Here is a 22600-nt window from a genome sequence, read left to right on the forward strand (position 1 = left end):
AAATACAAATTAATATTTATGAAAAGTTCGCTTAGATTACAAAGATTCAATCAGCCTATTTATTTGTATGTATTGAACGTCACTATAAACGCGATTGGCGTCACAGTGCTGTTGCCCTATTCTCTCAAAAGTTTGCATGGTATAGTTTTTGTTAAATTATTTTCCGCGTTGTTATAAAAGGATTTTTACAGTCGCACCGACCGTTGCTTTAATAAATTTGGACGTCACAAAAGTGGTGTTTTACCGCATCATGTCCTATTTTGGTGCATTGAAATTTTATCCTAAAATGGAGATTCTTTTCTATCAAATTCCTTGTTTGATTAAAAAAAACTGTCGGTATCAATATAACATTGTAACTTTTATTAAGCTACTAAGCTAAAATACTCAGCTTCTCTACAAACTCACAAGAATGGAGAAGAAGCTTTGAACATTCTTCCTTCAATGAATTCACATCACGTTTGCAAGTCCGCGAATCACACGTGACCCGGGCGTACTAGGAAATATCTACTACATATTCATCATCCTCCGAGCCTTTTCCCAAACTATGTTGGGGTCGGCTTCCAGTCTAACCGGATTCAGCTGAGTACCAGTGCTTTACAAGAAGCGACTGCCTATCTGACCTCCTCAACCCAGTTACCCGGGCAACCCGATACCCCTTGGTTAGACTGGTGTCAGACTTACTGGCTTCTGACTACCCGTAACGACTGCCAAGGATGTTCAATGACAGCCGGGACCTACAGTTTAACGTGCCATCCGAAACACAGTCATTGGTGTCTAAGATATACTTAGAAAGTACATACAAACTTAGAAAAGTTGCATTGGTACTTGCCTGACCTGGAATCGAACCCGCGCCCTCATACTCGAGAGGTTAGTTCTTTGCCCACTAGGCCACCACGACTTTTTTATCTACTACATATTGTTATAATGAAAAAATGTCGGAAGTCGGGCGTCAAACTTTATTGTGCTAAGTCAGGAGATTGTACTAAAAGGTAACGTAGATTAAATCATTAAGTAAAGATGACAGGAAACTCGCAGCTCAGCAACTGCTGCACGAGTCGATCGATCCAGTAAAAACACATAGGACATGATGAAAAGTGGGCGTTTTTGGGAACTGTCTTTTATAAACTTGACCTCAAAAAGTGTCTTTCTCAAAAAGCCTAGTTTGAAAATAGATTTCTAATTTTGATTATAAGGTAAAGCAATGCTTTCTGTGGATTGGTGAACTTTTTGACATGAGAAGATCTTCTATTTTTTTTGGAAGGCACGTCATTCTAGTCCTGGTCGTCTCTCTTTAGCAGTCGTAAGGACGCCAGAAGCTAGAAAATCTAACAACTAGTCTTACCAAAGCGTATCGGGTTGCTGGGGTTGAGAAGTTCAAATAGTCAGTCGCTTCATGTAAAACATAGGTACTCAGCTGGTCCGAATTCAGCATAGTTTCAAAGGCCTATTTGAAATAAGACATTTTACTTTGACTTTGCAAAGACTAGGCAGATGATGATAATGTAGGCTGTAGATGACAGCTAAATTTATGTTTTTAATCATCATAAACCAACAGACTTGCCAGGCACGTTTTTTAGATATGTTTTTTAGCTTGATCCTTATGTATACGGCCGGCTTATCTCCACCAATGTTCACTGTACCAAGCTGAAACTGGTCGCTAAGAATAGATAGTCAATACGGGCCATTGTTTCGGGCACCTGATAAAGGCCTTATTTTGGGACCTCAGGGAGATACAATAGACTTGGTGTAAGAGTAAATTATGATAATAAATAAATAAATAAATAAATAATGTTATTTCATGTTGTTTATAATATCAGCTGTGTAAAATTGTGCTGTTAATAAGGTACTAATATTTGCGTGAAATTTAAGATGTTTTTCTAAATACCTGTGATAGAAAACAGTTTTTTTTTTGTTATTTGTCATTGCCATAAGGTCTTATAAATACACTGTACGGTGTACAGATTTATTTTCTAGTTGAGATGATTGAGTTCAGATGAGGAAAATTACCTACCCCTCAGTATTAAAATAAATAAAATATTTTTTATATCCTTAACAACACAGAAGTTCGGATAATAAAAGACCAATCAATTGTGTTTATTATACCTAATATGTCAATAAAAACCAGAACCTAGGAGCAAAAACAAAAGAAAACCTATATAACTTTCGCAAGTCATAACTTACTGAGAGATGTTCCTGACACACTTCAGATTCAATCCGAAGATATTTATCCGATAATATTCGAAGATAAACGACTCGATTCCTTTCATCGTATCCCGGGATTTGCGATCGTTTAATTTTTCATTCGGTTTGCTGTCATTTTTAGGGTTCCGTACCTAAATGTCTGTTTCGTTCAGTCGGCAGGCTCTCTTAAGAACAATGATAGTTGAAGTTCATGTAAGAGCTAGACTGTTGAAAGCTTAACAGATAATGTTTTTCTGTTACCTCCATACCACAAACTAGCTGTTTCTCTTCTACCCGTGTCCCGGGAAAAATTTCTTCCCGTATCCGGATATAATATAGCCCATGTCACCGGGTGACATTGAATTAAGTTTTGAAATTAGCTTCCGAGCCTTATGAAACGAATTAACATTAAAAAAATCCTCTTTAAAGAGCTTCTACACTACAAACTTTTAATTTTAATTACTGTACTCACGGAACTCATTGTGCGTCCAACTCACACTTGACCGGTTTTTTATTTGTATTTGGTCATATCTAACGGATAGATTTATCATGTTCCTGACAGTCCCATTTATAATAGTTTGGTTAGCGAAATACTGAAAATCTCTGTCATATGTTAGTGTCTGTTTAATTGATTAATGGTAGGTTTAGGATTTGAATTTGGGATTTTATTATATCGGAAAGTGGAAGGAAGAAATAAGTATATAGGCTAATATATGTTTACACTATGTAAGTTTTTGGTCCTTACAGCTGTTATAAGTTGTTATAAGGATATAACCAACAAAATAGCTATGTAAAGTACATAGATCTGTCTCTATGTAATGTCCATAGCTATGTAAGTTTCGCAAATGCCATATTTAAAGATAACATTGGTATGTTCCTAAGACAACTAGATGTGATTAAATATTTTGTAGTTATCGTAAGCAACTATTTGATTTCAAAAACTGCTTCAAATTAGCGGGTTTCCAAAGATGTCACAAATATTAAACTTTAAGGCTTATAAGCTTAGAAGTTCTTAATTAAATCTTAACGAAAAATAAAACTAAAGCTCGTTTCAGACACTATCAAAAATACCTTTTCAACAAATCACAGAATCCCAGTCGAGATTATTTCTGTACCCGCGACATTTTCAATCCATAAGTTGGCGATATATTTTCATCGCTAAGAGCTGGGTCTATTTCTACTCGCCTATGTTTAGAAGAGTCTTCATAGCGATGCCAGTTGACCTCAAACTAGAATAGGCCGGGAAAGTTAAACCGTTTCTCCGAACTAACTTCTGTGGAGTGCTTTTTGTTTCAAATAAAGGTTTTTTTAGAAATAAGCCGAGTAGTTTTTAAATGGTATTTATTTATGAAAATTGATGGAAGAAGAAATTAATTCTTGGTACGACAAAAAATATTCTTACGTCGAGATTCCACAAAATCGTTCGCGCACATATATCCACGACAAAAACGTACAAAGGTTAGGTACAATTTCGCTGATACTTTAGAAATGTTCCTACGCAATTTGTTACGATTTACCAGAGCGAGTAGACCAGAAGAAACATCTGTGTGTATCGCAGTCCCTACCCCATCTAGCAAGCCTTTTACTAAGGAAGCCTAAAAGGTAAATAGTGTTACTTTTGAATTTTATTACACGTTCAAGATATTTCGAAGTCAAATGATTTAAATAAAACCCATAATTCAAGCTGTATTTTAATGGGTGATATTGGATTCCTAGACGCCTAAATATTTCCATATGAAACCTAAAAACAATATGACCTTGACCTGTCTATTGATTCAGCCGAATATTGATATATTACACGTCCAATGACATACGTAGGTACAATCTAAATATTAAAATAGTTACGTTTCTAATCCAATAAATTTTGACATTTAGTCATCCTTTATAATGAATACCGTCACGCAAGTATCAAATCATATATAGGTACCTAATTGCAACTAACTTTCTAAGGTTGCTAAGGTTTAGGAAAATATATGAAATGTAATCTATGTAGTTGAAATTTAGGAAGTACGAAACACTTTATAGACAGAAAGACGTCAGTCTTTCTTAGTTTGGTCTAAAAAACTTTATTTTCTTTATTTATTTGAGTTCAGTTAACTGTTATTCTTATAGGTAAATAACTCATAATAAACATTCGAATAAGTTATAATGACAAGAAACAAAAATAAAAACAATATCCAACAGGTTTCAAAACTACAATAATAAAACACAAGTTGTCTCATTTCGCCATTCTTTCACTTCATATGATGGCCAAAACATTCCCAACATAGATAACGTAAAGGGTAAAACACACTGCCTAGCTCGACACTCCTGTCGCGTGCCTGTTTTCTCAAGGGTTGGCTTAAACTGAATAAACAAATGCCCATTCTACCTATAGATAAATATGCCCATCGCATGATTTTATATAGAAGTAACGTTTTCACACTACTTCCCGTACCCGGGTGAATATATAGTTTTTGTTACTCGAGAATAGTGTATTTTTACAACGGTGAAAGAATTGCCAAATCTGCTCAGTATTTTCGGAGCCTAAAGGCTTTTTAAGGGATTGTTTCTTAAAAGGTAAAATCACACAAACAAACGAAAGAAAAATCCTGTCTTTAATATTCGTATAGACAGCATGATGTATGTTCATATTAGATCGTACCGTGGTAGTGTGACGTACCCAACCAAAGTTGGGTAAAGTAACAAAAAGCGAAATCAACACAGGCGTGGTTTGTTTGTTGTTACTTTGGGGACAGGCGTAAAGGCTTGGTTAACTGTATTTAGGACTAAATATTACCCTAGATTGATACGGTACGAACAATAAACAAAAAGGAAGAGATCCATTGTAATTGCCATGTAAATTATCAATTGTTAGACAATCTTACCTCAATTTATGTTAATCGAGCTGGTATTCAACAGGGATTGTAAAGCATTCGCATTTGAAATAAGAATAATCGCTTGTCATTTGTTATCATAGCTAGTTTTGTATTAGATTATAGGTAATTTAAGTTATACATCCACTCCATGCAGAGCACAATAGCCCATTCTCATACAAAGGAAAAATCAGTGTTAATCACAGGAATCAGTATGTGTCAATTTATGATTTTAATTCCAGACAATTTTTTTTCACCTTTCTTCAGTAATTGGTGTCGATATTATTATAAAGTCTGTCCTTACTGTATTTTTTAATCTCTTTGCTATATGAGAGGAGGCCCTGCAGTAGGACAATAAAAAAGCAAATAATTATGACCCAAAAGCTATTGGTTAGATACTTTGCTATCCATTTTCAACATGGAAAGGATTGCTGCATAAAGTGACCCTGGCCTGCTTATCCAAGTTTATATAAAAGTACGGACAAACGCCTTCCGGATGATGTAATATATGGGACGTTTCTCTCATAAACGAATTCACTGCATTCCTTACTGGCTTTTGAAGGTCAATGCGTATGAATGTTTGTTAAATTAAATAAATTAAAATGCTTGCTTTGTATGAGAAAAGAAGTGACTTATCATTGGGAGATAATAACCAAGCTGTAAATGTGATGTAATGTGGATTTTAAAATAAAACTTTTTGAAAAGTTATTCCTTTGTTGTCTTTTGGTGAAAACCTCGGAAATACAATTTTTGATTCATTTTTTAAATCGCGTCTTTAGGAAGGAAACGTCACATCGCAATTTTTTCTCTTTCCTCCACAATTTTTTTTTATTTTAACGAGCTTTTCAGTCTAATGCATCAGTGTCAAAAATATGCTTAAGTACAAGCTCTTGTTAAGTGACTTTACAGAAGAACTACTCACTCTGAAGTTAATTAATAGTGATTGCACACCAATCAAAATATATTTACAAGCAAAACGTATTTGATGAAAACTATCTCGCGGTCGTCGCTCTACAAAAAGAATGCATCTGCATATCCTTGCAATATGCATTGGAATAAGTTACCGTTTTCCAATCTCGTTTATATTGGAAAATGCAGCTTATTAACAATATTTTACTCAGAACGACTGCCTATCTCATTTCCACAAGCGCTTTGCTTGGTAACATGATAGCGCTTGGTAACACTGGTTTCAGAATTTGAATCTTATAAATAATCGCTATGATTTAAGCCCTAAGGAGCATAGTGCGTCAAGGAGGAATTTATATTTTAATTAGCTGTTTCCCACGATTTTACCTGCATCCCGGAGGAACTTTTTTCCGTACCCGTATTTAATATAGCCTAAGTTAATTGGGAGAAGTTTATCTCTCCAAAACTGAAAGAATTTTTCGAATCGGTCATCAACGGAGATTAAGATCTCCGATTTTAGTTTCCTGTTTAAAATATGAGTAGGTAAGAGCTTCCACGTCCGGTAGATTTAACTATCGACCTCTAGTTTGCACAAACGAATCAGACTTTTTAGACATCAGATCAGGTTCACTCAGAAACTTTGATTGGGATCAAGATTTTCTTTGAAAAAAAATTGCCAACTGTCGGACGATTGTTTAGTCTGACAGTACGTGGGTAGTCTGAGACTGACAGACCCATCATTAACTTGACCACGGTATTCTATGCTTAATCAAATAACTAGTGGCATTGAACTCATACAAAACATTGTAATATATAGTACATTATGTATTACACAAAACATAGAATTCTAGTCAACTTAAATCATTAAGGCACTATTCAGAAGTCCATTTGTATTGATAACTTTGACAGATTGCAGACGTTTCAATAGTTATGTGGCGCTGAAATCGATTCAATAGATTGTAGGTAATAATATCGATTAGTTCTGAATAAAACATACTTCGGTAAGGCTATTGTGCTTTCTATTCGATATTATGAGCTTTTGTCGAGACAGCTGACACGATTACGATTTTCTATTGTATTTTTGTATGAATTGGAGGTTATTTTTGCTTTCTATGGGATGTAATCACCATCATACAGTGAAAGGTGGCTTATAGTGGATTTTATCTGCCTTATTGTCCCGATGACGGTCAACGACCTGTCAGACTATATGAAAGTACTTAAAGAATACATAATTCCTTTCTAATATTATATTCGTATTAATATTTTATTTGTTTTCCACAAGTTTTTGTAGGTTTTACATAGGGCTTAAAGCTTCGAGCAATTGTGGACCTTGTCAGGGCGAATTTTTTAAATATTTGTATGGGTGAATTAGTTTGTATGGATTTAAAAAACAGTGTTAGATACCCATTTATTGAGGAAGGCAACTTTAAAACCCGGTGTACGGACTAGGTATCAAGGTAAGAGGCCGAAACCGCTAGTAGAAGCATAGTATATTAAAACACAAAATTAGCAATCGATCACTAGAACCCATCATTCTAGTTAACTATGCTAAAGGCAATGACAGTCCTTTCGATTGATATGGCATCAAATATTAACTACTAGCTTTTGCCCGCGACTTCGTTCGCATGGAATAGTGACTTCCGGCATATTTTTGGTTTGACCAATAGATGGCGCTATATGTCCGGAATAAATTTTATTTTTTATTTTTATATATTTTTTTTGAAATAAAAACTATCCTATGTCCTTTCTCAAGTTCCAAACTATGTCTGTACCAAATTTCACACAAATCGGTTCAGTAGTTTAGGCGTGAAGAAAAGACAGACAGACAGACAGACAGACAGAGTTACTTTCACATTTATAATATTAGTTAGGATGATTGTTTCTGTCATTTGTTATATACTGCTGATAATTATGTTGCTAATTTACAGTAAGTCAGCTGTTTCCCGAAATTTCACCCTCGTGAAAGTGGTTGTAATGGAAAGTACTTCCCGTACCGGGATAAAATGTTACCAGGGGATAGTGTAGATAACAATTTTTTCTCTTTAATAAAAGAGTGACATTGACACTCGTATTTACCTAGTGATTAAAAAAGGAAGCGGGATTAACAAAATTATTGTACTTTAACTATAATATATTCGTATGTAAGGTTTGATTAATAATGATGTACCTATTACTCATATTGATTTAAAGTAAGATTAATTGTCAGTGACATTTTTGCACTTTTTTAAGAATAGCCTCTGGATTTTGGTTAAATGAACTTACTCGTTGAGTCGAACATTAATTTATGAGCTATGAGTATACGCTATTAGTTTGTAATGGGAAAATATTTATAGTAATTAATTAATACGAGTAAATGTTGTGGGTGTTTTATTTATTGTAGCTTAATTGTGAGCTTTTAATCATAAGGCGGATTTTATTGCGACATAAATATTTCTAATAGGCTTAACCTATTCTTTGTAAAGTCAAAAGGGTTCAAAATTCAACCTTGAATATAACCCAATAAATATAAAAATAATGATAACGTTGCGTGAGTCTGTACCCTTATTGTAAGTTGTAATAAATTGTTCGTGTTTGAGAGCTCTGACAACGATCTAAGAGCGAAAAGTATTGAAAATATATTTATAGAATTTTAGTACATATTGTGTAAGTTGTTGTTGCTATGCTATAGTGTGATTTTAAATAGTCAAAATATTTGTTGTGCGTTTATCGATACTGGTAAATATTTTTATATGTTTAGCTTTATTATTTATTGATATTAAAATCCACTTACATTTATTATCAGATTCGATCTTCGCTTCATACTTCAGTAAATTCAAAAATTCTACACTCATTTTAATTGAACCATTTAAGATACCATTAACTAAAAAGTTTTTTTTATTTATTCACATATAAGAAATTAAACTTCACTTAACTACTTAAAAATACCGAACTTAATTTTTTATTTAATTTTTCGAATCGCGTACTGCACGAAATTTTTTCGTATGTAGTATCGTAGCGCGCGGCTACGGTGCGCAGCGTGTGGCTACGCCGGCCTACGACGTAGCACTGGCGTAGCGTTCGTAGTTCGCCGGACGAGACCAGTCGGATAGCCCAAACCTTAGGTTCATAATTTTAATTTCGAATTACCACTAAGCACTGCTTAAATATTTTAGCCGTCAAAAGAGGAATTTGGAATATTTTGAAGAGAAAAATTATTATGCTTTTAAACTAGCAAAATATTTTAACTCTCCCATAGCGGGGCTGCTGGAAGATATTTCTTAAGAAATAAAATTAAGAAATAAGTAGAGCCTTTGTATTTATTAGTTTTCAGCGACTGATCAATTTTTTGCTTATCTCATCTACTGTGTTCATAAATTGTTAAATAAATAAATAACTTCCTAAATTCCTGCACCTGTATAAAAAGTATCCTATGTTGTTTCTGATGCTTTAGTCTGTCTGTATACCAAAGCTAATAAAAATCAGTTATTATATATATCGGGTGTGTCGTTCATAATCACATTAAATCCTACAGCATATACTTTATAATATTCTATGGCGAATTGTAAAAAAAATAACCTAATCCATTCAGTGGTTTAACCAATTTAATAACTTTATTATAATTTAATGTAAATAACCAACGGAATGCTCGTCTTAGATTTAAATCTAATTCTAAGTACAATGTACCATACGTGTTAATCTGAGTTCCATTTGCGGCAAAGAGTTTATAACAACACTCACTTGTATTACCTTTCATGTAGGCTACTTTCCGCGGTAACACTGACACGTTTGCACCACTATCCACTAAGAAGTTTAAGCCCGATTTCCTGTCTCTGACACACAGACGGTGATTCCCGAAGGCACGGTCACAGCCTCCCGTCGCAGACTGCACCGACTCTAGTTTTCCGCTGGCTTGTCCTTGTCGTGTTTTTTCTTCCAGTTACATGGATCCACGCATTTAGTTGCCTTGCTGCGATACTTATAATGGTAAAAACATAGCCAATTTGGATCTTCGAATTTCCTTGTGCGACTTCTTGACCCTGACCTGGATCTGTTGCGTCTAAAGTTATTCCTTCGCCAGTTATTTGAACGGCCTCGTGATCTTGACTCTAAATTTTGTAATCTATCACTCAATTTGTTTATTGCCGAAATAATTTGGTCCTGAGAACCCGATGGGCCTGGTTCCTGTTTGACAGTCGCAACACTATTTATGGGAGTCGTTGTTTCCATTATTTTATCCGCTATTGATGCTAATTTCTCTAGATCTTTTTCTTCCGTTACAGCTAAAACTCCTCGCACCGAATTTGGTAAATGATTCTGCCACATAACTATGAGTGTTTCGTTATTTACTCGTCCCCTGGCTAGGTCTTGCATTTTTCTTAGTAATTGTGATGGTTTCTGGTCGCCTAATTCCATTTCGCCAATGAGTTTTTTTACTTGCCGCTCTTCGGATTCTTGATATATAAATATCAACTTATTCTTCAAGGTCTCATATTTATTTTTCTCAGGGGGATCCACAAGGATCTGTGTAACTTGCTCAACTGCGTCTGGGGGTAATTTTGAAATAAGGACCTGGTACTTTGATTCGTCGGACATCTTCTGCGGATTTAGAACCGCTTCTGCTTGAATAAACCATGTTCTAGGCGACTTCTTCCAAAATTCCGGAATTCTAGCTGTGATGGAGATGGACGACAGTTGATGTTCTTCAATAACGACCTTCTTGTCTTCAGACGACATTATAATTTCTTAATTTGACGCGCACTAATATTAAGCCGACACTACGTACACTTGTGTGAGTTGCCCCGGTCGTCCGATTCACTAAATTACAAGTCCAAATTCACTGGTTACAGTTCACACTTTCTCCACACGGGGTCACCAATTTAGATGGTGGGGTGTCGTGTTCAGAGATAAGTAAATAAACCGAATACTAATTAATACACTTTTATTTTCTGACTCCAATTAGGTTACATACGATTTGGTACAGTCACAATATTTAGTAGCGTGCGTTGGTAGTGCGATATACGGGACAACTGAGGAGGCGAACACAATGCAAGTACAGTATGAACAATATTGATGCGTCAACAATTAGTGTAGGTCCCACTACATATGTATAATGTAATAAGCTTTTTCTTACTTAGGGAAGTTACGTTTTTTGGCCATGCCATGGACAAAGGATTGATTTCTCTTACTCCCTGTTGACAGCGATGGAGGGGATATTTTTACGGTTTTTAGTACTTAGTGCTCAGTTTTGTTATTACGTGTGTAATTTTTTTTAATAAAAACTGATCGGATCGATTATGAAGAAGCTTCCAAACTTGGACATACAATGACAATGTGCGTGTAACGTGGGTATAAGCCGCATCTTCACTAGGCAACAATTGACGCAAGGCAACTTTAGTATTGTTTCAACAAAAATTGTTTTTTTTTTTCGTTTCTGTTGTAGCACTGCCTGGTGGAAACACAGCTTTACACACACAAGTTCGTAGTATAAAACAAAAAGGCGCAGACATAAACAAGAGCGCACATATGTTCGCTCTCACAGTTTAATATGTCAATGTACTACAAAATGGCTGACTATGAATTGATACCAAATTACTAATTGCATGTCTAATTTGTACCTTGTACGTCAGTTTGTGTTTAATGGAGTTTCCATACATTGCATGTTGTGGTGACCTGTAAACAGTTTTGTTGTACTTACTATGCAATTTTACGTGTGTACTTTTGTGGTTAGAAATTAATAGGTATACATAGTAATAATAGGTATTTTCGTTTAAAATATATCTTTGGTGAAGAAATGTATCGTTGAAATATATGTGCCATTTATCATGGTGTGGAGTCTGAAGTCATGTCAATAATCATTTTTTTTACATTTAATTAAACTAAATAAACTAAATACCTAAAAAAAGATTACGTTACGTTAGATAGTGCAAATTAATTAACATTTATTCAATAACAAATTTCATATAGCAACTCAATGAACATTTTAAATAAGTATCGGTACTTATTACAAAAACTTTTTTGCACTCAATAGATCATCTAAGTGAAAGAAAATAAAGGTTCTCACAAGTATGTGTCGAGTGGAATGGCGTACCATCCCCAGTTCTAGAAACAATTAAAACTTTTTCAATTTTGTATCCAACGGTTGATCTGTTATAGTAAAGGTTAGTACTCACTGTGGACTTCAAAGTAAGTGTTAGATCTCTTTTGTTTTTGATACTGGCTAAGCTATTTGAGCTGTCTAGTCTTATTGTTATTCAAATTGATGAAAACAGAGACAACGGTTTGAAGGGTGTGATTATGGTAATCGGACTTTGATGGATCGAGACAAAAGTCAACGTATTTTAATGAGCATTAAGAGTTTAGTGACAGAAATAAAGAGCAGAAAAGTTTAGAAAACAGTCTATGGCTGGGCAACCATCTTATCATGACCAGCCACGTTAATTGGTGGGTCCCGGCAGTAATTTGAACATCTTTGACGGTCGTAACGGGAAGACAGAAGTTAAAAACTCTGACAATCAGCTTTACCAACAGGTATCGGGCTGCCCGGGTGACTAGGTTGAGGAGGTCAGATAGGCAGTCGCTCCAAGAAAAACACTGATACGTATACTCAGCTGCATTCGGCTATAGAAACATTCATTTATTTAAATAAGTATACTGCAGTAAAAAAATCTGAATAACGTAACCTTTACATCACCTACTAAACAGATCAGCAGGCGTAACCAAGCCTTAACAAGTTCACTTGGAAATCAGATGTTTTATCAATCCTGTCAGTTTGGTTGGACGATTCAATTCTATTACAGGCGAATTATTTAACTTTCCTATCGGAAATCAATTAGTGTTTTCATCGCTTTATTTAACAGTTGGGCGGGAGTTTGATGGAAAATTTCACGAAGCTCAAATTGTTAATAATAAGCAAATCTTCAAGTCATTAAACGAGCTCTATACCTCTATAATATCCCTGTAGGTATATATTTTATTACACAATAGAAATCATCTTGTAATCCCTAGTTCGTTAAAACATATGTATCTCGATAATCCAAGCAGGACATCTATTTATATTTATTTATTTCTAAAAAGAGTTTTCTAGCAAACAAATAACATATCACAAAGTAATTTCTTTTCGAAAATTGCCAATTAATTCAAAACATCTTCACAAATAAAAACTGATACTATTTCAGCGATTTGGAATCGATATAAATTGTGAACAGACTACAGACTGCATCGGGTGCTATAAAGTGAGTCGTAAAACATTATTATAGTGCTAGAAATAAAACTTGATAGGAATCCACTTCTCATTCTGTTAGTTGTACGTATCTAGTTTTTTATTGGAGCATTGACGGACAAAAAGAAAGATGGATAGATAGGTCTGGCACCGCTAAAGACTCAAAAGCAATAAATTGATATATATCCTTAGTAAACGATCGATGTGGATCGAATTCCACATATTTTACAAGCTGAATTATTGTAGACCAGATAGAAATTGAGAAAAATAATCTGTAAGAAAGAAACTCGCGTATCGCAGGTGATTAGTACATACTTGGTTTAAGCAAACATGTAAGTAAGGAAGTGGTAAAAGATCGACTCCTGCGACAGATGGATGATCAAAAGCCACACAGACCAGTTTTCAGAGAGAACCGCATTGGATCGAAAATCTATCTTACTGCATACTAAAACACAGTTCAGGAAATCTATTTTTTATCTTCGAACGTCATTGGTACCAATAAAAGATATCTAAGTGTTTCATTTTTTTATTACATCTTCGCGGCCTTTTTTTTAGCGACGTTAAAAGTCATCAAATGACCCCTCCCGCTGTGGGTTAGCAGCGGTGAGGGAGTGTCAGACTCTTACTGACTAAAAACCGTCGTGTTCCGTCGTGGGCCTTTTATGTACCAGGGCCGCGGTATCTCTTTCGAACAACCCGCAGCCCTCGAAGAACCCGCAGCCCCTATCTTCGCGGCCTCGAATATAATGTTCTAGGAGTCCATCAGAGCTTCGTAAAAACACGTTTGATGGCACGATCATGGATTTGTTCGTAACATACCTCGTAAATTCACGTGAGGTTAGCGCATTTTTGTGTGGTTATAACTCTTTGGAGTTTTTATTTGGCTGTTTGGGAATACTTTTATGGTGCAAAGGGCGTATGGAACTGTGTGATTTACACAAGCTCAAGTTCGTCGATTTGTCATATGATTTGTAATTCAATTTCATCTTCATTGTTTGTAAATAAATAGTACAGGCAAAAATTTGTGAAAACACAATAGTTATACATAAGCTTTCCTCGCTAAACGGGCCATCTAAGAATAAAGTAATTTATGAAATCAGTCTAATATTTTACTGATATTATCACGTTCAAACACACAAAAAAAACTGTTCAGCTTAAAATATTACAACATTACAAAATTACTTGTTAGTTACTATAATGTTTCCACATAAAATATTGTTGTAACATTCAAAGTGAATTAATGAAATCAACTGTAAATGTATCGACATGATTAGTAAAGCCTAAACTTAGGACACGAATTTCAGCGTTAGCTGAATAATATTTGTTCTTTAAGCAAAACACTCCTATTTGAGTTCATAATTAATTATCAGAAACGCGTGTAAATAACAGCCATTCCGCTGAAATCCTACTAATATTATAAATGCGATGTTGTAAGGGTATATGCCTACAAACATATGATGTAGGTGAGTACTGAACGAATGAACTTTCTTATGTAATTCCTTATCTACTGTATTATATAGGTACTCGCCTTATGTACTCCCTTCATGTACTCCCCTTATATACTCCCATCGTGTACCCTTATGAAATTCCTTTTATACTTCCTTATGTACTTCCTTTTATACTTCCTTATAAACTTTCTTATGTACTTCCTTATGTACTCCCCTTATGTGCTCCCTTTATGTACTACCTTATGTAGTCCCCTTATGTTCTTCCTTATATGCTTTATTATGTACTCAGCTTATGAACTTCCTTATGTACTTCCTTATACGGTGTGTGTCATACCTAATCACATTAAATCAAAAAAGTTAATATACTGGTTAATATATTATGACGATTAGCAAATAGGAAAAAATAAAAACCGTAAAAAAAATGAATTTTTCATCGAAAGTAAAGAGAATAAAAAAATCTGTTTTCTATTTGTACCTTCAGGACCTTCGGGAGATTAGAAAAGTTATCTTAGTTTTGATTCGTCTATGTAAATACAAATATTTACTTTAAGGTGTCAACTACTAACTTTTTCAATTTCATAAAAATCATTGAATAATTAAAATGCTAAAAGGTCTGAAACTATACAGTGAACAATACAGTAGATTTTTTGAACGGTTTTGCCCACAGTAAATAATAAAGTTTCGATAGCTTATGTATCTTTAGATTTATAACTAAATATACAATTTTGACATTAGTCCCAGCCCCATGCGATAATGTTAAATTACTATCCATAGCAAGCAATTAAACGGTATTTGGCTAGTATAAGCATGGCTGTCATTGAACATCCTTGGCAGTCGTTACGGGTATTTAGAAGCCAGTAAGTCTGACACCAGTCTAACCAAGGGGGTTGCCCGGGTAACTGGGTTGAGAGGGTCAGATAGGGCAGTCGCTACTTGTAAAGCACTGGTACTCAGCCACATCCGGTTAGACTGGAAGCCAACCCCAACATAGTTGGGAAAAAGGCTCGGAGGATGATTGGCTAGTGTAAGCATGCAGGCGAAGCCTCTCATCAAATTCGATTCGTTCGTTCAGCTCCATTAGATGTGCGTTCACCATTACGGATTGTGTCATCTATCTCTACTAAACATATTCCGCTAACTGACATATGTCATACTACACAACATAGATTAACGATACGACAGAGCTTTCATTGAAATAAATCGGAATTTCTCGGAAATTGACCTGTCTGTTCTGTGTACCTGGCTTATTTCTCGGTTGGTTTACTTTAGAAAGCATACAAGCCTTTTAGATTGCCATCCGTATTACATTTGCGCATTACTAGCTTTTGCCCGTGGTTTTTCCCACGCAACTACTGCCAAGGTACGGATAAAAAGACTATGTCCGACTCGAAGTCGATTGAATGATGGAGTCTAACAAGACAGCTATTTTAATACTTACTTACATTATAAATACAAAATTAACTCTATATCCGTTTGTCCAACTTTCACTACAAGATTACAGAATCGATTTAAAGAAATTTGATACAAAGGTAGGTGAAAACCTCAGATAGCGCATCGGCTACTTTATATCCATAAGGAAGTAGCTCCCTCGGGATGCGGATGGAATCATCCTCGAAAGATAATGTCACAAGTCCTCAAACTTTATTATTTTAAGTCTTCTTTCAATCCCCAAACATTATCATTCTAAGAGCCTTTTTCCCAACTATGTTGGGGTCGGTTTCCAGTCTAACTAGATGTAGCTGAGTATCAGTGGTTTACAAGGAGCAACTCCCTATCTGACCCCCTCAACCCAGTTACCCGGGAAACCCAATACGCCTTGGTTGGACTGGTGTCAGACTTACTGGCTTCTGACTACCCGTAACGACAAGGATGTTCAATGACAGCCGGGACTTACAGTTTAACGTGCCATCCGAAACACAATCATTGGTGTCTAAGATATACTTAGAAAGAACAATCCCCAAACTTATTCCCGACTAATATTTCCCTTACTAACATCATATGATAACACACATTTTCATCAAAACTTAAACTACTTGCATTTGAGAAAGTTTTCACTACTCCCCATTAAGGTATGACCACAAGTTACCGTCTAGACGTCTAAACGAGACCGCAGTTTGTATTACTTAGTTTTCTTTTGTTTTGTTATAATAGTGCCTTTGATCCAGGTGTTAATTATGAAATAAAGATGCAGAGATTTACTCTTTTTTCTTTTTCAGTCGACTGCCAAAAAGGGGGTATCTCAACTTCATTACATAAACAAAACTTCAATTTATGCAAGCCTTGTCATCTTTGTGGAAATATAGAAATTTGAGAACAAACTTGAAACATTTTCATATCAGAATTTAGGTACATTATTATCAATGTCTCCTCTATCTTCAAAATAAAAAAGTACTAAGCATGAAAAAAACCTTCACCAGACACAATATTATATAAGAAAAAAGTAGACACACAGGTATACCTATCTATATTTTTACATAAAATAAACGACGCGCTAACCCAATATTATTATAGGCAATATAAAATCAAAGAGAATTTCTCTGGGATTGTTACAAGAGATAATTGGACAGGTTCCCCTGGGGGCTAGGGGACTTTGGGGAACTTGGGGGAACGAGCGGCACTGGCAATTTTAGAGTTCTGTACTTTATAAGGAAAAACGAAAACCTTATGAGTTTCACTTAAGTATTTACAGGACCATATACACCATTGCGTTGTTAAGAACGTGTGGTGAGTTCAAATAAATGTTTAAAGATGTTTCATCTTAGTAAAGATTACCTAGGTATAGTTACCCCCAAATAGTGCGATATAATTTTTAGGACCGAAGCCCGATCTTTAACTATATAAAACATTTTATGTGTACATTTTGAATGAATACATGAATTTATAGGACAAAGAAGCACAGCTGCAGAAATTAGTTACAAAATTTACTATTTCTTTTCTTCTAAACCTTCGAGTCGCTTCTGTCCAAGTTACTTTCTTAAAACAAATCGTCTGAGAAAGAAACGAATTTACACGTCGTATATCTTGTCAATGGATAAGCAATAAATTTAAATATCACCAGAAAAGCAATAAATCATTATTACTGTGTAGTTTAAAATACAAGTATATACGTTCGATAAAATTGCCCTTTTTTCTTTCAGTACATTTAAAGGTTATCTGTACAAAATCCTTTCACTAATGTCATTTTGAAAATCTTTATTTTTATCTGTCTATTCATCTGTAATTTCACGGTGGGATGGCTGCACTTATCTCACTGAGATTAAAGCCCAAAATATACCTTTCATACCGATACAACCTTTAATTCCCACAACATGTAAAAGAACTCAAACTTCAACCCACAAAACCAAATTAGAAAATAGCCTTTAACCAATAAATTATTAAAAACATCACTGAACCAGAAAACAGAAACATAATATCAGAAATTAAATTTCTCCGTACTTAAAGACTATTTTTATTCAAGCAGCGGTATCAACGAAATTACTACTTACTTGAACTGTAAGTAGACCGCAGAGTACAAGGTTCGAGTCCATTTTCGTGGAATTTACGTAAATAGCGGTTAGGCTCGCGACATTTCTTACAGAATCAATATTCATAATATAATCATGAACAGTTTGCCCTCTTGACTGGGTTTAGTGCGGGCTTAGTGATAAGCGGTGGCGATAAGCGATAGCGATTAAAGAGCTCGTAGATGATTGATCATACATTCATAGGGTTAGGTAAACCATTATTTCACAACGAGTTCCTCCGTTCAAGAATCGTTTTTGTGGGTAATTGACCCTCAAGGGTTATTTGAACATCTATTGTAATATCTTTACTGATAGTGAAGCCACAAAATTTTGGACAACCAGTAGGGTTGCGGAGTTAAAAGCTGACCTCCACATAGTTAGGAAAAAATAATGATTGAAGTTTTAGCTAGAAAAAAATATCAGTATGTATTTTCAAATATCTCATACTACATGAAATGAAGTTTTCCTCCTACTTATAGCAATTTTAATTCGACGAACTGATTCGACGTTTCAATGACGTCAAATCATAGCCGTGTCTTTGAAACAAAGATTATCTTCGCGATTTATGTATACTTTAGATTATTTCGCGGAATTCTTACAAGTCGTCATAAGTTAGAAAGTAGATAATCCATAATACGATACTATGTGATTACTATGTATGTACATTTATTTTTTCTCATTAATATAATAATTATAGGAGTTCATCTTACATCTTTTCTAACAGCGTTTGCATAATAGCAGATTTTATCGCGCGTATACGGTCGGTTGTTCTACGCGCAATTTCAAACGGCATCGTTTACACGAGTAGTTGTCAATATACGCGACACCTTTCGTAGGAACTGCTAGAGTGAAAGCGCTCTTAGTAATAACTTTTTGAAGTTCATATCTTGAACATTCATAGTCTTAATCCCAGCCTTTTTTTGGCAATAAATTCATTCGTTATAAGTGTTAACCAAAACAAATCAATAGCCAATTAGTTCTTCGGAGAAAAACAATAATTTGTCATACAATTAACAGTATTTTAAACACATGACAGATATGACAATTATAGCCCAGACGTTTTAGTAATTATCTTCGCTATACAATACACAAATTATAGACGGTACCTACATTATTAATTTTTCATTACATTTCTGAGAACTTACCTTATTGCATGTTAGAACTGTTCGACGGTAAAACAAAAGAAAAACAAAAATGGCTACCTACGTTCCTAAGTGTTAATTACAGGAACCTATTTCTTAGTTTTCACATTAAAAAAACACCTTTAAAAAAAAAGTAGCATTGGGAATTATTATATTTCTTGTACCCGGATAAAAATGGCCTGGCCTTATAACAGAACGTAATAAGAATAAGAGTTGGAACTCATCCTCCGAGCCTTTTTCCCAATCATGTTGGGGTCGGCTTCCAGTCTAACCGGATTCAGCTGAGTACCAGTGCTTTACAAGAAGCGACTGCCTATCTGACCTCCTCAACCCAGTTACCCGGGCAACCCGATACCCCTTGGTTAGACTGGTGTCAGACTTACTGGCTTCTGACTACCCGTAACGACTGCCAAGGATGTTCAATGACAGCCGGGACCTACAGTTTAACGTGCCATCCGAAACACAGTCAGTGGTGTCTAAGATATACTTAGAAAGTACATACAAACTTAGAAAAGTTGCATTGGTACTTGCCTGACCTTTTTTTTTTTTTTTTGTTGTCGCTGGGCTAAAAATGCTATTACGCATCCCCTTCCCATCGGGGGACGGGAGAGGGGTATGTGGGACTCCCCGGTAAAGACGTTCCCGGTATACCCACTAAAAATGCGTATGGCCAGTGCCATACGCGGTCGAGTACGGACGCGTTTGCGCTGCACTGTATGAATTTTAAATTCGCGAATTGCGCGGCTATAGCCGCTGCCCGGTTTTCGCTATGAGTGCACAAACGCTCATAGCCAACGAAGTGTTGGCATTTATTAAACATGCCATCGACTACATGGACGAGGTTAGCATCTTGCAGATCTGCAAGACCTCGTTCAAGGAAGATGAAATTAGCAGTGCTAAATTGCTGCTTTTCACGACGCTTGGCAAAGTTAGCCAGATGCCGTCTCGTCGAAGGGATGGCACAGAGAAGAGTCTCCAAGACATCGTCACGCTGTTGAAGGAGACCGACCCGGACGACGTGCCCGATTTCGTGGCGAAGGACCTGCACAAGCTTCCTCCCGTCACGTTCGACCACGTAGATGTCACCAGGCTGCTGAAGGACATTACACTCCTGAAGCAAAGCCAGGCCGAGATGCAGCATCAGCTGGAGGTGTCCAACAACACCATCAGTGATCTACGGGCAGAATTAGTAGCATTGCGCAATGCAATTTCTGCAAGTAGGTCACCTACCGACGGCGACAGAAATGTGAACACGCGTCGCGGGGCGCAAAATGCCTCCATCTGCAGTTTCGAGTCGGCGGGCTCGAATGCGTCACCTACTGCCGAGAATGCATGCGTTGCAACGTGTGCCGCCGCCGTCCCTGCCTCGACATCGGTAGAGACGATGACTCGTGTAGGTTCGTCAACCCCCAAACGAGCCTACGCAGCAATTGTAGCCGCTAAGAAGCCTGTTGAGTCACAAAACTCGCAGGTTAAAATAGCGGATACCACAAAAGGGGGTAAGAAGAGCCGATCGAAACCAAACCAGGTTTTGAGAAGGCAGGGTCCCAAGGTCGACACGTGCGACAAGGATGGTTTCGTCAAGGTCGAGAAGAGGAAGAAAAAGAAACCTCCTTGTCGGAACCAGTGCGGTACTGCGCTGGCGGGGCCCAATATGCTGCTGCGTCCAGCTATTCCGACGACGCAGCTGTACGTGTCCAGGCTGCACCATTCCACGAAGGTTGAGGAGGTCGTGGAATATCTGCGCGTGAAGACCAGCTGGACCTTGAGGGTCGTGAGGTTGGAACCGCGTCACAACACAAATTTTAACTCGTTCGTGGTGCGTGTTCCGACACAAGGTCTCGAGAAGGTCCTCAAGGAAGATTTTTGGCCGAAGGGTGTTCTGTACCGCCGGTTTCGTGGCCGGCTACGTGACACCAGTCAGCGTAACACGACGCCGACACATCGTGTGCATTAGTTTTAAGAATATTTGTTATGTATTTATAGTATGTTTAAGTTTTTATAGATATAGTATTGTATATATATATTGATATGGTGAATTTTTATGTATTAGTTTATAAGTATTGTAATGTACGATATATGTGTATTTGTATTTTTATGGGCCCTAGTTGCCTGAAATAAAGGAATAAATAAATAAATAAATAAATAAATAAAAAAGGCCCAGCGGCACTCCGACCACGCCTGAGTGGAGGGGGTCTGGGAATCCATGGCATCCAGTCCCCCACCGGCGATTGCCCGCCTTACGGCAGGCCCCTCATACCTCCCCCTAGTGGGGAAGGGTCCTTATAATGGCCGGAGCGCAGGGGTTGATCCTTGTGGTGCAGGCGGTGGCGCCCCCGCGCCTGTCGCCCGCTGATCACCCCCCGGGGCGGATGGGGACAGACGTTGTATTCGCCGTCTTCTGCCCCTTCTTCGTCTACGGAGCGGCACCGCGAGAGGGTCGTTCTCCCGCATGCGCTCCGCCGCTTCCTTCTGAGACATGACGTCTTCACAGAAGGAGGCTACCGCTTCCCATGTCTCCTCACTTCCCAGCATGGCAGCAATCACGCTGGAGAGCGAGAGGTCATTCCCGACCACCGCCATCAGAGCGCGGCGGGGTTCAGCCCACGATGGGCACACCTGAAGTGTGTGCTCTGCCGTATCCACCGTAGCTTCGCAGTGGTGACACTGTGGGGTCTCCTCCCTCCCAATCCGGTGCAGGTACGATCCGAAGCAGCCATGCCCGGACAGCACCTGCACCAGACGCATCGAAAGGCACCCATGCCGCCGATCGAGCCAGCCGTTCAGGACAGGCCCGATGGCATCCAGCGTCCAGCGACCGTACGTTGCCGAGGCAAGATCTTCGGCCCAGTGCAGAGTTATTGCCTCCCTTGCCTCCTCACGCACCTCTTCTTTTTCTGTCGGGTCTGGGCGCCGGTTTAGCGCCTTCTGTCCCGCCGTCCAGTCGTACACTCTGGCGAGTACCCAAGCCTCGAGCTCCCAGGGAGGAGTACCCGCCAGAACGCACGCCGCCGCAAAGCTCACCGTGCGGTACGCCCTCGACACCCGCTGTGCAATGGCCCTTTGTGGCCTGCGGGTGGCAGCGGCGTTCACCCTACTGCACAGTGAGTCTGCCCAGATTGGGGCCCCGTACAGTGCCATACTTTTGAGTATGCCGGCGTATAAACGTCGGCATTGGTCGCCGGGACTACCGATGTTAGGGAGGAGCCATGAGAGGGCGCCCGCAGTCCTCATCAGGCGCGTCGACAAGCCGCTGAAGTGTGCTCTGAAGCACCACTTACTGTCGAGCACTATGCCCAGATATTTCATCTGGGGCTGCACCCCAATGCGGACACCCTCCACATGGATATGGGCGTCGGGCGGTTCT

General features: G+C 37.6%; 2 protein-coding genes and 1 pseudogene across 2 annotated transcripts in view; 1 reads left to right on the top strand and 2 right to left on the bottom strand.

Moving 5' to 3' along the window:
- Positions 1-8979, bottom strand: part of LOC124637860 — a 51495-nt gene extending 42516 nt beyond the window's left edge. Inside the window, exon 1 of the mRNA XM_047174577.1 lies at positions 8713-8979. Within this exon, the coding sequence (XP_047030533.1) occupies positions 8713-8773 (61 nt within the window). The 5' untranslated portion in view covers positions 8774-8979. The remainder of the gene's footprint in view (positions 1-8712) is intronic.
- A 571-nt stretch (positions 8980-9550) lies between these two features.
- Positions 9551-10920, bottom strand: LOC124637608. Its single transcript, XM_047174201.1, has one exon. It carries the CDS (start codon positions 10653-10655, stop codon positions 9816-9818), a length of 840 nt encoding a protein of 279 aa, XP_047030157.1. The 5' UTR covers positions 10656-10920; the 3' UTR covers positions 9551-9815.
- An 8324-nt stretch (positions 10921-19244) lies between these two features.
- On the top strand, positions 19245-21166 carry LOC124637527 (annotated as a pseudogene).
- The last annotated feature ends 1434 nt before the right edge of the window (positions 21167-22600 follow it).

Source organism: Helicoverpa zea, chromosome 16, assembly GCF_022581195.2.
Source record: "Helicoverpa zea isolate HzStark_Cry1AcR chromosome 16, ilHelZeax1.1, whole genome shotgun sequence".
Taxonomy (NCBI): Eukaryota; Metazoa; Arthropoda; class Insecta; order Lepidoptera; family Noctuidae; genus Helicoverpa; species Helicoverpa zea.

What these genes read in the sequence shown, in the direction of transcription:
- LOC124637608 (XM_047174201.1), bottom strand. Translation starts at nt 10,655, where the DNA reads ATGTCGTCTGAAGACAAGAAGGTCGTTATTGAAGAACATCAACTGTCG.